Source organism: Siniperca chuatsi, linkage group LG18 (assembly GCF_020085105.1).
Source record: "Siniperca chuatsi isolate FFG_IHB_CAS linkage group LG18, ASM2008510v1, whole genome shotgun sequence".
In the NCBI taxonomy this organism is placed as follows: Eukaryota; Metazoa; Chordata; class Actinopteri; order Centrarchiformes; family Sinipercidae; genus Siniperca; species Siniperca chuatsi.
The window spans coordinates 13,697,278-13,713,698 of record NC_058059.1 but is presented as its reverse complement, the minus strand read 5'-3'; the positions used below and the strand labels follow the sequence as shown (position 1 = coordinate 13,713,698).

Sequence of the window (16,421 nt, the reverse complement as noted above, 5' to 3'; positions counted from 1 at the left end):
CACTGCCACCAAAGTCAATAAAACCACAAGCATAGCATTTTATTTACAGCAGATTGCGTGGAGAAGAGACGTGGGAATATGGTTGTTGGAAACTAAACAAAAAAAACTCCTACTTTTCTTTTTGAAAAGACGAAATCCGAAATTAATAAATACAGATACAGAATGGCAGATATTAGCAACTGTTAAAATTTGAAATAAGGAAATGTGTAGTTAATTTGGAGGGAAAACCACGTATACAATATAGGGAATCCGAAATTGCACAAATAATTAAGAAATCCAAAATATTGTCCTAGAAAAAAAGCTAGACTTTATCATCAGGAAACTTAAAATGTGCTTTTATTAGAACAAAAAAGAAATGCATTTTATTTAGCATATTTTAATATCATAATACAGTAACCTCAGTACAGTGATTCAGTGTACATAATGTTAATAGTGTAAGCTCAGTAAAGTGCCTTTTGGAGATTAGTAGAATTATGCACACTTTGGCATTCAGTACAAGAAAGAAACTTTATCTGCATAACTAGTGCATAGTTTTGACATTAAAATAAGGCTGTTCCTACGGAGATATCTCCAGGGGACAGGAAGCTATCAGTCTATGTCCAACAGTCTTTCTTTTACCATTAAATACAGTGACAATACAGAAACATTTATCAAAGTAATTCCTGGAAAGAAATGTATGCTCAACATGATTATAGTCATAACAAATACACAAAAGAGGTTGTTTCATCGTCACACATGTGCATACTGTAGCAAAGTGACAAAAATATTACTAAATATTTAGAAAAATGTAGAATATCTTTGTACACATTAACATCTTTGATTGCAAGTTGACATTATCCTCCAATTGAAAGGCTCTTAGCTGAAACGGCAATAGCCTCTGCAAGATTTCTTTTACAAAATCCATTTACAATCTTCATGATTATTCATTTACCAATATGTTGAACTTTACCTCTAAACTGTTCACACTTTGTAAACCTAAAGTTTTACTCCCATTACCTTTCATAATATAATCCACAAAGTATTTCAAAGTGACGTTTCTGCTGTAGTCTTGTCAGATTACTTGGTCTGAACTGATTAGATACAGTGGGAATAAAGTATCAGCTGTGAATCCACCTAGACAGGTTTCTTCTGAGAGTTCATGGACATGAGAATACTCGGTTGCTCTTCTATGACACGCACAAGCAAGTTGTCAATGTACTGCTCCAGCTCTGATATCTTTTTGTCTCTCTCTGAGAGCTGGTTTTTCTGTTTAAGCACCAGAGAGATGAGTTCCGCCTGAGTCAGCTGGGAGTACGGCCCTTTCAGCCCGCTGTCATTTACCTGTGAGAGTACATAAAACACAGAGAACATGTATGTGTATATTAAAAACACAAATATGACACAAAACCGTTAATAGAAGATTCAAATGTTGATGCTATTTGATGAACCACACAAACAAGTAGTTGCATATAAACACTTGGTTAATTTATTTCAATAACCAAGATAGAAAATCCTTTGACCATAAAAGTTTTGGTTTAAAAAAAATAAAAAAAAAAAAATGGAGGTACCTTTGTTTTCTTCTGAACTTCACAAAGGATTCCTGTGGATTTGTTATCTTTTCCCCCTTGAACGACTGAGACAGACTTCTGTTCCAAAGGATTAAGGGGTTTTACAGGTTGAAGCCTGCAATGACAAATAAAAAGAAAGAAAAGATTTAGGCACTGGCTGGATGGGAGTGAAAGGAAATGGAGTAATGGTGTGTAAGTATGATTCATTTAAAAAGCTGTTTGCGAGATGCATCATTTTGCAAGCTCATTCATCCACACCAAGGTAATCATACAACACAATTAATAATACAAGCAAAGATCAATGATAAAGAAAGTTAAAAGAGGATGAATCATTGAAGATTCTACATTAGAAATGTGCGCCGTTATGAATCTTCTTTTTATTAAGGTGTTATGGCATGTTATTGGGAGCTAGTGGTGTGTGTGATCTATAATATATGAACAGATGGATGAGTGCCATAAATATTCTGTTGAACTAACTGAACGGTCTCACCTGCGTGAAGTTGTAGGAGGCCCCTCCTTCTTCCCACCTGCCTCCTCCCCGGCACTCTGCACTGTCGCAGGCCGGGACTCTTGTAGTGGAGTCTCGTGGACGTGCACACGACTTACGGCCTCTGACTTGGGGTCACATGCGTGGGTCACACTGTTATCAGGTACGGTTACACCTGTATCATCTGTAACATGGCCTCCTTCAGCGTTTTGGTTGCTCGATGTGGCAGGAAGTGGGGGAGCGCGGGCCACCTTTGAGGATTTGATTTTTGTTTGAGAGGCAGCGTCTTTATCGGCAGCTTGTGACACGGCCAGAGGCCATTGTATTGAACCAGTTTCACCAGAGGTTGTTGTATCATCTTGGGATGTGAGCTCATTTTCATCGTCTTCAAATGGATTTAAGCCATAAACAATCTGCTCTTGTTTTGCCTCTGAGCCACATTCATGGGAAATGTTGCCATCAGAAGACGGGGCTGTTTTGGGTTCAGATGATGGCCCTTCCTCCACAGAACGGGGTCTAGACGGGGCAGGACGTTTACTGTGTTTGCCTACATTTGTTGTTCCTTTGGTGGTACTACTTTGCGGCAAGCTCTGGGTGTACTTTGTATCTGTGGGAGACCTACTCAGAGGAGCAATCATTTGCACTGAGCGCTGAGGGAGCACGCTGACGGCTTTGACGTCTTTGTCTTTACTCTGCTTGCTAATTTGTGCCAGATGTGGTGTAGATCCGTCCTGCTCCCTCTGACTCTCAGCTTGAATCCTTCCTGGAGGCTGAGGAGCCGGTCGCTTCTCCCGTTGATAACTAATAAGATCCTTTTCATCCGTGGAAACGGTTTTGCTTCCCATCGATGACACAGCTGATTGACACCTGGATGAATGAGACACAGAATGCAGGACATTTAAGCATACTCAAGCGTTTAATCAAAAGGAGTCTCATGGGGAAGATAAAATTCTCTAATCATGCATGAAAATAAATTCAGATATAAGAAGTGCTTCACTGGCCTTGGATAATCAATCAACAAGTCATCAAGGATATTGAAAAGGAGATTAAAGATATTAAAATCTTGTGTAAAACCTTGTGTTGCAAAATTAGAGAACAAAGAAAGGAGAACACAGAATGTTTTTTTTATTTTCTTCATTTGAAAAAGCAGTGTATAGTAAAAGGCAATTTAATGTAGTAAGATCTACGGATATAATAAACAACAAAAGCTTTTAATATACCAAGAATATCTCATCCCGACATCTCTGAAATTACACCTACCGCCACTCACTGAGTAATTACCCATTGTTTCAAGTCATTTTCACTCCCTGTTCACATGACACCTGCTATAATGAGGTAGGACTGTGCAATGAGCTCCCAATCTCAGTTGAGACATATCCTTGCTCAAACACATGAATGTGTCTGCATGCTCATACCGACTGACATACACGTTCAAGCACAAAGCTTTGCAATTTTCACGATGGTGTCAGCTTTAGGTTGCGTTTAAAAGAGTGCTGAGAAGAACTGTTGCTTTGTCATGACCGACTGAAAAACAGAAGATAAACTACGTTCAGATAACACCTTCTGTACATGTAAATGACTCTGACTTTATATCATTTTCATCAGGCATTCAAATTTAGTTTCACTACCTCCTTTGCAGTTCTGTTCCTGGTCCTGTTCAGAATCAGAAATACTTTATTGATCCCTGAGGGGAAACTCTTTTGCTACAGCAGCTCACTATCACGTCAGTGCACACAGGAACAGAAGTACTAAGCAAAAAAATATAATACAGGTCAATAAATTAAGTACCAAGTGGGTATAAGTATAAAATAAAATAAGTGTGAAATACAAAGTGGGTTTACTGGCTGATAATAATAATAATAATAATAACGTATGAAGTAATAGTGCATGAACTGCCAAGTTAAGTGTAGCTTATTTATAATGAGAAGGAGGATATTGCACAGCAGTAATAGAGGTATGTATAAATATCAATAAATAGGGAATTTTAAACTGAAAAGGGTATATAACTGAAGGCAAGTTAACTCAATCTAGTTTAAACACCCTCAACCTTCACTTTTTCCCCACAGGTGTATTTCATACAGGTTTCAACTGTATGAAAGTTTTTTTATTTTTTATTTTTACAATTCATGGATGGATTGCCAGTAAACACATTCATGTCCCCATCAGGATGAATTGTAATAACTTTGCTGATCCCTAACTTTTCATCTAGCGCAGTCTCAGGTGAAAAATTCAACTTGCCAATACTTTGACCTCGACTTTTGACCTAATACCTGAAAAACTCATGATACTCCTATTGTGTTTAGTGCTAATTAGCAAATGTTAGAATGCTAACACACTAAATTAAGATGGTGAACATGGTAAACATTATACCTGCTAAACATTAGCATTTTAGTCTTGTCTTTATGAGCATGTTAGGCACAGCAGTGCTAAGAGCTGAATGCTAACTGGCCTTGTCTTGTTTTGTACACATTGTTTACATTTTGTAAATGGGTTGTAATCAGGGCCGTAGCCAGGATTTTAGAAATACTGAGGGCCCCCCCCACCCCAAGAAAATTTTAAAGACCATAGTATAAATCTATGCATTTTAAGAGAGTAACAATAATCACTTAGGAAATAATGCCAGTGCCAACACATAGATGAAAACTGGACTAAAATTCAACACAAGTCACAATTATGGCCAATTTTGAAATTACTCTTTCAGTTCAGTTTCTTATTGCATTGAAATCACTTTCACTGTCAAACTAATTGAGCAGAGCAGCACAACGGCAGTATCTTTCAGGTTTTGACCTAAAATACATGGCAAGTGTTCTGACACTCATTACTCAAGTTCATCCAAACAATAAGCCATAATCTAAAAGTTACACATGGCATGGCAGTGAAAAATTTGTGAATAAAATATAGTTTAACAAATTTATTAGGAAATAATTACCAAGGTTCGGACCTCGGTGACCTCATAGCTGGCTACGGCCATGGTTGTAATGTTGTTTTATATACTTTTATTTATGTTTCTTATACAGTCACATGACTAATTATTGACGGTATATACAGAAACCAGAAACAACCTCAGGCACAACCCTGATGAAGGCAAATACCCCAAAAGGTTTGGGGAAGAAAGCATGGTATATTGGTGAAGAGGTGCGAGACTTTAATTTAAAAAGTTACATTTTGATGGTGTTGTATTTATTTATTTTTTTTACACAATAACACAACGAGGGTAGGTTATTTCTAATGTTTCTTATATTGTTTTGGAATTAAACACGCTGTATGTATTGCAGTGTCTGTGATCCATGTAGTGTAAGATGGCTTGAACTAACCCTTGTTGGACAGTTGACACTTTGGTTGTGCTGCTGTGGGCTCCAGCAGGTGAGTCGGGAATCTCCTCAAAGGGATTATTTGAAAAGTTTTCATCAAATGGATTAGAAGGGACTTCTGCAGGGCTCTCCACAGCCACTTCAGATTTCTTCCCTGCAGCTTTGTGTTTTGTTTTATTTTCTCTCTTCTTCTGTTCTTCTGCATCTCCTACTAACTTCTCTTTCTCCAGCTTCATGGCCTGCTCTTCTTTCATCTCCTTTTTAGCTTTCTCCTCCAACCGAATCCTCTCCTCTTCCTCAATACTCTTCTTTTCTTGTTCCTCTAGTCTCCTCTTCTCTGCTAATCTCTCCATTTCTTCCTTTTCCTTCCTAGCCTTCTCCTCTTCTCTCCTCCTCTCTTCCTGAGCTCTCTCTTCCTCCCTTTTAACTTTCTCTTCTTCAGTCCTTTTTCTTTCTTCCTCTCGTCTCCTCTTCTCCTCAGCCAACCTCTCAAGCTGCTCTTCTTGTCTCCTCCTCTCATCTTTCCTAATCCTTTCCTCTTCTCGCCTTTTTTCTTCTTCAATTCTCCTTCTTTCTTGTTCTTCTAGTATCCTCTTTTTCTCTGCTAACTTCTCACTCTCTTCTTCTTGCCTCCTAACCCTCTCTTCCTCTTCTTTCATCCTCCTCTCTTCCTCCACCCTTATCCTTTCCTCTTCCTCCCTTCTAATTTTCTCTTCTGCCTCAATCCTTTGCCTTTCTTCCTCCTCTAGTTTCCTCTTTTCCTCTAACAATCTCTCATATTCTTCCTTTTCCCTCCTAGCCTTCTCCTTCTTAATTCTTTCCTCTTCCTCCCTTTGCCTCCTTTCTTGTTCCTCTAGCCTCCTCTTTTCCTCAAGCTCTTTTTCTTGTCTTCTCACCATCTCCTCTTCCTCTCGTCTCCTACTCTCTTCCTGCGCCCTCTCCTCCTTTCTAACTTTCTCTTCTTCAATCCTTCTTTCGTCCTCCAGTCTCCTCTTTTCCTCTGCTAATTTACACTCTTCCTCTTGTCTCCTCCTCTCTTCCTGAGCTGTTTCCTCCTTCATCCTAATCCTTTCCTCTTCTTGCCTTTTTTCTTCTTCAATTCTCCTTTCTTGTTCTTCTAATATCCTCTTTTTCTCTGCTAACTTCTCACGCTCTTCTTCTTGCCTCCTAACCCTCTCTTCCTCTTCTTTCATCGTCCTCTCTTCCTCCACCCTTATCCTTTCCTTTTCCTCCCTTCTAATTTTCTCTTCTGCCTCGATCCTTTGCCTTTCTTCCTCCTCTAGTTTCCTCTTTTCCTCTAACAATCTCTCATATTCTTCCTTTTCCCTCCTAGCCTTCTCCTCGTTCTTAATCCTTTCCTCTTCCTCCCTTTTCCTCCTTTCTTGTTCCTCTAGCCTCTTCTTTTCCTCAAGCTCTTTTTCTTGTCTTCTCACCATCTCCTCTTCCTCTTGTCTCCTCTCTTCCTGAGCTTTCTCTTCTTTCTCCCTTCTAATCCTTTCCTCTTCCTCCCTTTTAACTTTCTCTTCTTCAGTCCTTTTTTCTACCTCTTGTCTCCTCTTCTCCTCAGCCAACCTCTCAAGCTCTATTTTTTGTCTCCTAACCCTCTCCTCTTCCTCCCTTCTTAGTTCACCCACATCCTCTGTTATATTTTCTACTTCAGCTGTCTCTTCCTCCTCCTCTGTCCAGGGTGAATATTGCCTCACTGCCCTTAGTGAATCAGATGGAGGAGAGCTTTCAGGGACGTCTTCCATGGATCCATGGCCTGAACTGGTCAGACTGAAGTTTGAGCCGATGCGAGAGGTCCGGGGCTGCGGCTCTTCACAGTATACATGACTGCCATTGATGCACAAGTTACTCTGTTCCACAGCGCCATGTTTTTGGTGACCAGAGGAGGAATCTTTGCTGTCTGAGCTGCCTGAGCGTTTATGTATCATGAACTTGAACTTCTTTTTACCTGGAAGGACATGGGGACGTTAACATGCATTTAATGACAGAGGACAAGAGAAAAATAAAGAAACAATGTTGATAGAGAGAATTAAAAACAGTTGCTCCCAACCTTCAGAGGAATCCATATTTAGACCAGATGACTGGCTGCCGCTCAGTGAGGAGTTCTTCGCAGGCAGAACAGACATGGACTGAGACATGTTCTTCTGCAGGTTAGACTTGGGAGAAAACAAAGACTTCATCTTATGTTTCTTCTTTTTCTCATCCTTGCCCGCAGCTACCTCATCTTCCCCGTTTCCCTCCTCCTCGCTGTCTGTCAGAACCTGACTGAAGGATGGCACCACGGTAGATGCAGCATCCGATTCCTTTTTCTTGCCACGGACTTTGTCCTTGAACTTGCCCAGGCGAGATCTGGATTTGCCGGCAGCAGAAAGGTCAAACATGCTGGCGGTCATGTTGTTTCTCATAAACTGGATGTCCACAAGCACCTCTCCTCTGTCTTTGTCTGCCTTACCAGTCTTGTCCAGCAACTTAAACCATCTGTAAAAAAAGAGAGGAATCTATTTAGAATAACATTTTTCGAAGGCATGTTAACATATAATCCACAAATAACTAATGTGCAAATATTACTTCAAAAAGGAAAGGTGCATTTAGAAAAGAACATATTCTATATATTATTCTGGATGTCATTAATGCATCGAAGCAATAACTGATTTCTTTGGCCACTTTGGGGCAGCGGAAACAAGTTGTTACCACAAAACTGACATATAATCACCTTATAAAGTTGTTATGGCGAACTTCTACACATCCAGCAGTTACGAATCAACATTATCATTCATTTGGAGTCATATCCACCTGGTGAATGTAGGTCCAATATTCACTCTCTTTTAGGTCTCCACCTCACTGCTGAGAGAAAAATCTGGCTCATTAGCTGCTAAATGCTCCACTATGTTCACCAGCTAGTTTTGAAAGCTTTTGACTGAAATAAATGGGTGAAAAACAACACTATGAGAGCAGTGAGAGTGAATCAAAACAGAAAAGTTGAGGGTTGGACAGCTAAACAATGAGCTGAAACTCGCTATAAAGCCGTCTGGAGCTGCAGATTCGGGTGGCGATTCTCTGTAGATTCATCACTGCAAGCGACCCCTTTCACATTGTCTTCACGCTGTCATTTGATACAGTGTTATAATATATAAAATATCGATTAAAGCTGCTTTAATAAATATAGATTGTCATATTTATGGCATGATCATGGCGTATCAATCCAGGATACATTAAATTCTGCAGGGCTGGCATGATTAGGTCTATGATAACTAATAGTTAGAGTGTTTAAGACTGATTTCGTTTTTGAAAAATATCTTATACCTTTTTGCTTAGTCCTGTGTACAGAGCAAATGTGTCTAAATTAAGACATGCTAGTCATAATCTGCCAATTTCAAAGAAGAGATTTGTAAGCGTCACTGTCCCAAGACCATGTACTTTGTTTGACAGGAGATCAACGTGACAAGTATCATTATATTTCTATATTTTGTTCTGTTTTTTTCATGATGACAGAAACAGATTTGTTAAATAGTACTATAGGATCCATCTATATGAACTGTTATATTTGAAAGATTTGTCAACACCAAGAACATCAAAAAGTGAACCAGTCTCGCTAAATTTGTTTAAATAATAATGGCTACTTTTAAGTAACTGCTAAATATTTATTAGAGTGTGCCTGTATTTGCCCATTTCAGGGCAGCAAGTGTCGCTGTCCACTATTTCCTTGAGGAGTCATAGTGGAGTAAATTAAAAAAATAAATAAATAAAAAAATCAATAACAAAAGTGTCTGTACAATTTGACATCATGGTAGAGAAGTGAAAAATAGAGCCCGATTTAAAAAAAAAAAAAAAACATACAGGAATTATCATGTAAGACTCACAAAACATTGCTATTTATTTTTTTTTATCCTTTATTTATGCAGGGGGACCTTGTGATTTATGATTACCTTGTTTAAGATTGTATATTTGATTTTCACTAAAAAGATGTGCGTCCTTTCTGTGATGGAATGAAAATATTTCTTATTTAACAAAATGTAAAAAGGCAATGTAAGTGATTCCAGTATGTTTTAAGAGTTTTAAGCACATTTTGATGATTATCGGGATTGTGCATCGCAATTATTTTGGCCAGGATAATCGTGACATGAAATTTTCATATCGTCCCATGCTTACTACTGTGCATTTACATTCACTTTACTAACTTTTAAGATCCAATGCTCCACACATTATCCACAACAACAAGGTGTCACCCTTGAAAGAGTTAAATGTAGCGTCATTCCCCTGCAAACTATTATTACTACCATAATGTCATCTACTGAATGGTTTAAAGGAATCACAGGCACTAAGGCTGAGATTCATGTACAGTATGTTTAGTCCTCGTCAGCTTCTTTTTGGAAACTATGATCCATCCAGTAGCAAATGGAGAGTGACTCAGCAGCGACTTGAATGTTTTTGGAAAGTCTGAGGATCTAATCACAACCAGCAAACTTTTTTTTTTTTTTTTAACTGTCGGTTTTCTGTGTGTGTGTGTGTGTGTGTGTGTGTGTGTGTGTGTGTGTGTGTGTGTGTGTGTGTGTGTGTGTGTGTGTGTTTTTTTTTACATCACTAGTCGACATCCTTTATGAATGTTCTCTTTTCCTTTAAGGTCTCACGTGATCAAATCCTTATTAAACAAAAGTCCTACATCAGGATCAGAATTGTAGTGTAGCTTTATACTTAGCAGGCTCTCTAATAGCTTGTGACCCACTATGCCTTGGAGACATGTGTCACGCTTGGAGACATCTAACACTGCAGACAGTCAGACTGGTCCTCCCTGAAGGAGGGAGTTTTTATCTAACAAGATTAGTCTCTGCTCCTCACAAAACTGGTTTAGACAGGAAACCAATCCGCCATTAACCTCATCATCACCTTTTAAAACATAACATAGGTTGGTGTCAGAGAGAAAGAATCAATGCCTGCAAACTTTCTAGCAGGGCCACGTGTCCTTGTTCTTGGTTTAACCACCACATTTAGATATAGCTAGACAATAAAATACCAAGACGACAGTCAAGGACCTGAACATAAACACTGGCTATAACCTCAAACTAGCAACTTAAAATGTAAGTATTGTAATAAATGTAGAAAAGCCTAAAACGGACTCGGTAAGATGTTCACTAAGACCAGGTTTTGTCAACTTTGCTCTGCTTCTGCACCTGTGTCACGGTCCAGCACTGACAGAAGGGTCTCAGAATAAGCAGAATAATTTAACAGAACAAGGAAATGGAGCAGTCAGCATAAAAAGTGCCTATCAGGCAGAAATCTGAGGTCAGCTAACCACTGAACAAACAACTCCCGACTGAAATCTGGATTCCTGGGGAAATGAGGAAGGGGGCGTGTGTGCATTTCTGTGTGTGTGTGTGTGTGTGTGTGTGTGTGTAAAGAACATGTTTCTGTGTTGTGGCTGCATCATAAACTAACTGTTCTTGCAATGTGAAACAAGAAGGTTTCCTTCAAAATTTATAGTCGGCTCAAAAATGTAGTTTTAAAAAAAATAAAATAAACAGAAAAATGTGGAAGCATTATGCAACATTGTGATTGTGTGTTTATGTGCCATGGACAGTATTTTTTTCTCCCCTCATTTTACATAACAGTTCTCCCTGAGATGCCACTGATGTGTAATATAGACCCCACTGAATACATTGCCTTCTTCTCTGTGGTACTGAATAAGATAAATTGTTCAGATTCACCTTCCTCCTCCTCCCCCCTCAGGAATGCTTCACATGTGTGGCACTAACAAATCGAGGGAAAGGCCTTTTCCTGGAATTTGCGAAATGAGTGAGACTGCTATCACAGCTCCTCTGCCTCCTACTACTGAGGAGTAATGGGATGTGATTTGCAAATTTCAGGCCTTGACATTATAAGTATTCCACTGTGAGACTTCTTCATGATTTACCTGTTGAATGCCCTTTGAGAAAACACTGCCAGACACATACAAAATGCATTTATTCATCATGCAAATGTAGACAGTGTTCTGTAGCTGTTATGTTCCTACTCCCATGCACAGTGACATATGTATGTGGTACAAAGTACAGTATTAGTATAGTATTAGTGTAATTACACTAAAGTACTGTATATAGTATAATATAGCACAGTATTAGAATATTATAGTATAGTATTAAGGATATTATGGGCAAAATAGTATAGTATCTCATACTATACTAACACTGCACTATAGTATAGCATACAATATTATACTATAATATCACTGTATGTCGTATAGTATACTATACTGAAATGCACAGTATAATCACAACTCTAACCTTTGAACCTCTGTACTTCTCTGATGCTGACACATGCCACTAACAGTACATCCCACATGAACAAGTAAAAAAAGAAGAAGTAAGCTAGCTCAGTTTAAACAGAAGGGAAGTTGCAAAAGTGTTTGGCCGTTGGGGTAGTAAGCAGTGTGCAGGAGGAGGAATTAAAAGTTAACAATGCCTGGATGATGAAGATGATGCCCTTAAACTCAGTAATCTCACATCCCTGTGAAGAGTACAAAGCGTGCTGCTCTGCTGTACAGACAGAACCACGAGATAATGCATGACTCGACATTTTGTATATTTATTCTACTTTCTGCACACACACACACACTTCCTTGTGAAGCCTGAACTACTGATAAGACAATGCCCTGAGTGGCTCAGGCCTTTCTTATCACAGAACACAGCTGTGTGAGTGGGAGAAGAGCTGAGTGAGTAAAACAACTCAACAGAGATAAGGTCCAAGGATCAAAACTGTCCAGGGCTTAGTGTATCAGTCCACAGCCGTGTGTCAAAGAAGCCTGCAAAGGAACCAGAGCGGAACTGAAAAGAAATTCCCTTTCCAATGGGTGTCACAAACCAGTGGTTGAACCTTGTGTTATTTTTAAACCAATGAGCATATGCTGTCAAGGAAAGAAGAACTTACAGTGAAGCTGTTTCAAAACAACAAAATACTGGATGGAAGCTGCTTTACTGCAGGTTTCTTAATATCCGTTACACAATCATGCTTCTACAAGGGGGTATGAATGTTTTTCCACAACTAGGGTCCCATTTTTCTGTATCTGGGGATCACAGCGCAGGTCCAGCTTGTCAGTAGCCTCACTGATGTGGATGTTATAATGCCCTTGTAGGTGACTCTTTAAGTTAGAAAAATAGGCCTTTTTCACATTAGACATTTTGACATGTCGCAGTAGGGAAAGCAGTGGTACAAACAATAAAGTTAATAATGGCTGAATTGCATTTAGGTGCTTCAGTGTCAGGGTCCTGGGGTTGTGCATGCTGGCTCACTGTCATGACTTACTGGGACACCTGAATAAAATGCAGCCATCGTTATTGTTATTAGTAACACCTGAGCTTTTCCTGCTATGACAAATCAAAATGTCTGCTGAGTAACTTTTTTTATTATTATTATTATTATTATTATTATTATTATTATTATTATCATCATCATCATCATCATCATCATGATGGCTGGCTTGTATTAATGTTTGCTGCACCCCACAGACATAACTTGTTTTCTGTCCCACCATTATCAAATTTTACCCAAACAGTTACAGTCTCTTTAATTGATAATTCACTACAACTTTTAAGCCAACATGGACGAGAAGTCCTTAAAATGTTCAGAAAATGTTGCATTTGATTCAGTTCACGATAACTGAACAAACTCCATATGCTGAGGAAGATCATGTGATACAATTTAAAGCCCTAGAACAGCTACTAATGGACCTTGAGGTGAGTCAACAGTCATGATTCAGCTTTATCACAGTTTTTTTTTGTTGTTGTTGCTTGTAGCCATGAGCCTTTTCTCAATTGCAATAGTAAAAATATGCAAATAAAAACTTTGTGTATGGTCTTTCCCTTTAAAATTAAAAGCTAATAACAGTAAATGACCAACAAATAAACACAACTGTACACTCATCAAGTGACCAAATACTTTTCAAGCACATCAAACAAAAAGTACTAATTCAGAAGTCTTAAAAAGATGAGTTTTATCAAAATATTCTCAATGGTCCAATAACTAAAGTCATTTCTATTCCGTCTTTTCATTTCCATCGGTGCTGTCTTAATAAAAACTTAATAGTAGTGCCTTATTTTGCAAGCTAACATGTTCAAATCTTGGTTGAATAATTGTGCCGCTAAATTCAGCTAACACCATGTACCTTAAACAGTAGAGCTGTTGTACTGGCAGCTCGTGGAATCTGTTTGTCTTTTGGGGGTCAGTGCAGGCACAGTGGTCTTGCTCAGCAAAAAAACTGACCTTGCTAGACTGTTGCCATCACTGTTTGTTTTTCATTGATAAAACCAGTCAGGAACGTGAGGCTAAAGCTGGATTTAAACCTCAGAGGCAAGGTGCCTCCACCAAGCTCGCAGGGGACTACAGAAAGATCAACAGAAAACAAGCTGAGCATTTACCCACCAGCTAAGGCATGAAACATGCATTTTCAGGGTAAAAAAATCCTCAAAGCTCATGTATCATCATTCAAATTTCTGCAGAAGTGCACAAGGGAAACCAGCATCTGATTTTTGAATGACACGATGCCAAAACGAGCAGATGTGATCAGAGATACAAACACTACAAAACCCAAAACCATGCCTGGTTAAACAGGCAGCATACTGCCAGGTGAAGTTCAGCTTAGCATGCTGAGAGAGTTGGACACTAGCCAAATCCGAGAAGCAGGCAGAACGGTACGAAAAGTTATGTGTGACCAAAATGCATTTGAATCACAGCTCATTTCATGCTCTCGAATCTCATTTCACTATGGATTTTTCACTGTGACAGTCACAAAAAAAAAAACATTGAAGCGGGTTGAGTGCTTGCTCTGTTCCATAAAAAGGTTTGCCGTAATATGAACAGACAGCAAATCCATATGGTTTTATGATGAACAAAAACATGAGCAGTAATGAATCACAACATTAAATTTAGCCTCAGTGTGGACTACGGCCCAAGACATCAAACAGAGCAGACGGACAACAAACAACCTTGAAAGTAGTGGGAGAAGAAAGTAAGTGTGTGTGTGTGTGTGTGTGTGTGTGTGTGCGCATTTAGAAAAAAAACAGGCTGGTATGCAGTCTGCTTTTGTATAATACCGGTCACATTGCAGGGGACTAAAATACTCAGAAACAACTTAGCACAACAAAACAATTTCCATTCTTACTGAGCTACACACGTGTCTAATGGGTCTTAACCTACTTTGCTCGGTGTGTATGCAGTGTAATGAGAATTTAAAGGAACGCTTAATGTTTTATCTTAGCATCCTTATAAAAATGTGCTTCATTGGGCATAGCGAAGTGAAGTTTGGGTCTGCTTTGGGGAATCTCCCTTCAATCAATGAAAGAGTGAATCCTTTGACCCACGTCTTTCGCCTGAGTAAGTAATGCTGATCGGCATGCTTGAAGGCCGCTGCCGAGGGAACAAATCCCTTAAGCTTCACTGGAGCCAGTGGGCAACATTCACAAGTCAAACCCACCAAAGCGGGTCTTTGCAGTGATAGCTGTGTGTGTGTGTGTGTGTGTGTGTGTGTGTGTGTGTGTGTGTTTGAATACCTTACCTCAGTGGGAAAAAAATAAATAAAAACAGGTGCAAATATCAGAGGGAACTCAGACTCAGTTCTAAAGAGCCTTTTCAAATGCACAAATTTAGGAAAACATCCATATGGCAACACTAATCCAGTTTTCACAGATGCTGCATAATGTTATTACAAAAAAATACATGGTTTCTAATTATTATTAGGGATTAAACAGGGATTATGGAGTTTTGTCCTACAAAACCACAAAGCTGCAGTTCCCCTGTGGCACAGATGAAAATGAAAAAGTTACTCAAGTCTCCATGATTTCCTCATTTACATGCAACTAAAAGCTAAGAGTAACATCTGCTCAAAAATTAGATATTGCATATGCACACAGTCTTTTATTCTGAGGACTGGGGAAAAACCTACAAGACATAGTCGTGGTTGATGTGGAGAAGCCCAGTGATCATGTGTGTTATTTATAAAAAATAAAAAAAAGAAGAAGAAGAAAAAAGAAGAAGGCATTTGATTGCTCAAAGAAACTTTAGCAGGATGATTTCTTTGGAACCTGGGCTTCCCACCAGGGAGAGAAGCTCAATGATGCTCTCTTTAAATGAGAGTTAATGATATTTGTTTGGTAAAGGCTTAAAGACGATCAGTCGATTCATTGATTTGGAAAATTTTCCAGCAACCATTTTGGCAAAACTTTAAGTCATTTGTAAGCATAAATGGTTCAAATGAACTGGTTCCAGATTCTTAAAATGGGATTTCCTGAGTCTTCTTTGATGATAAACTAAATATCTTTGGGTTTTGGACTATTGGTCGAACAAAACAAGACATTTCTGGACTTCTTGTGATGGGGAGTTTGGCTACTTGCTGACATAGACCACAGAATGAATCGATTAATCGAGTAAAAGAATCTGTATATTAATCATAATGAAAATAATGGTACGTTGCAGCCCTTTCCATTATTTCTATTCAAATAACAACCCTCTGCTGTGTGCACTTACTCGGTCTTGTTGCGGGTTTTGTCCTCGCTGAGCTGCAGCAGGTTGATGACAGCCTGTCCCAGCAGTTTGTCTGGACCCACCAGGGCCCGGTGCAGGACGTGGACGTGCAGCGTGGAGCGCTCCGTGCCCCCTCCTCCACCTCCCTGATACAGCGGCGGCAGGTCGAAAGCGGCCTCCTCCTTCCACACCGGTGCCACGCTCTTCTCCACCACCGAGGTCTGATACTTCTCCTTGCCCACTTGCATGACCGCGTACGCATCGTTAGTGCCGCTTTTCCCTTTTATCCTGAGGCCTCTGGCTTGGAGTACCGTTACCTGGACGCTTGTGGGACACCACTGCTGATCCGCCAGGGACATGCTGACGCCACTTGTTGCTGGATTAACAACGCGCAGAAATTAAATCCAAGAACAAAACGCGGTGGTGTCTACCATGGGTTCACCGCGAGACTGGACAGAAGAGAGGAAAAGTTTTCTCACGGGCTTCGTTGAACTTGAGGAAACAGCTGATTGGGCGTGGTTACACCGACAGGGGGCCTTGGTTAAGACAAGACACTCCCCCAGA

At 39.5% G+C, this 16,421-nt stretch overlaps 1 protein-coding gene across 1 annotated transcript; it reads right to left on the bottom strand.

The window, feature by feature from the left end:
* Positions 1 to 318: 318 nt before the first annotated feature.
* Positions 319 to 16,355, bottom strand: LOC122865249 (rab11 family-interacting protein 1-like). Its single transcript, XM_044173389.1, has 6 exons — positions 15,861 to 16,355; positions 7,402 to 7,829; positions 5,349 to 7,299; positions 2,038 to 2,901; positions 1,548 to 1,662; positions 319 to 1,320 (listed from the first exon to the last, which is right to left on the bottom strand). The coding sequence occupies exons 1-6, from the start codon at positions 16,214 to 16,216 to the stop codon at positions 1,114 to 1,116; spliced, it is 3,921 nt and encodes a 1,306-aa protein (XP_044029324.1). The 5' UTR covers positions 16,217 to 16,355; the 3' UTR covers positions 319 to 1,113.
* Between the last annotated feature and the right edge of the window lie 66 nt (positions 16,356 to 16,421).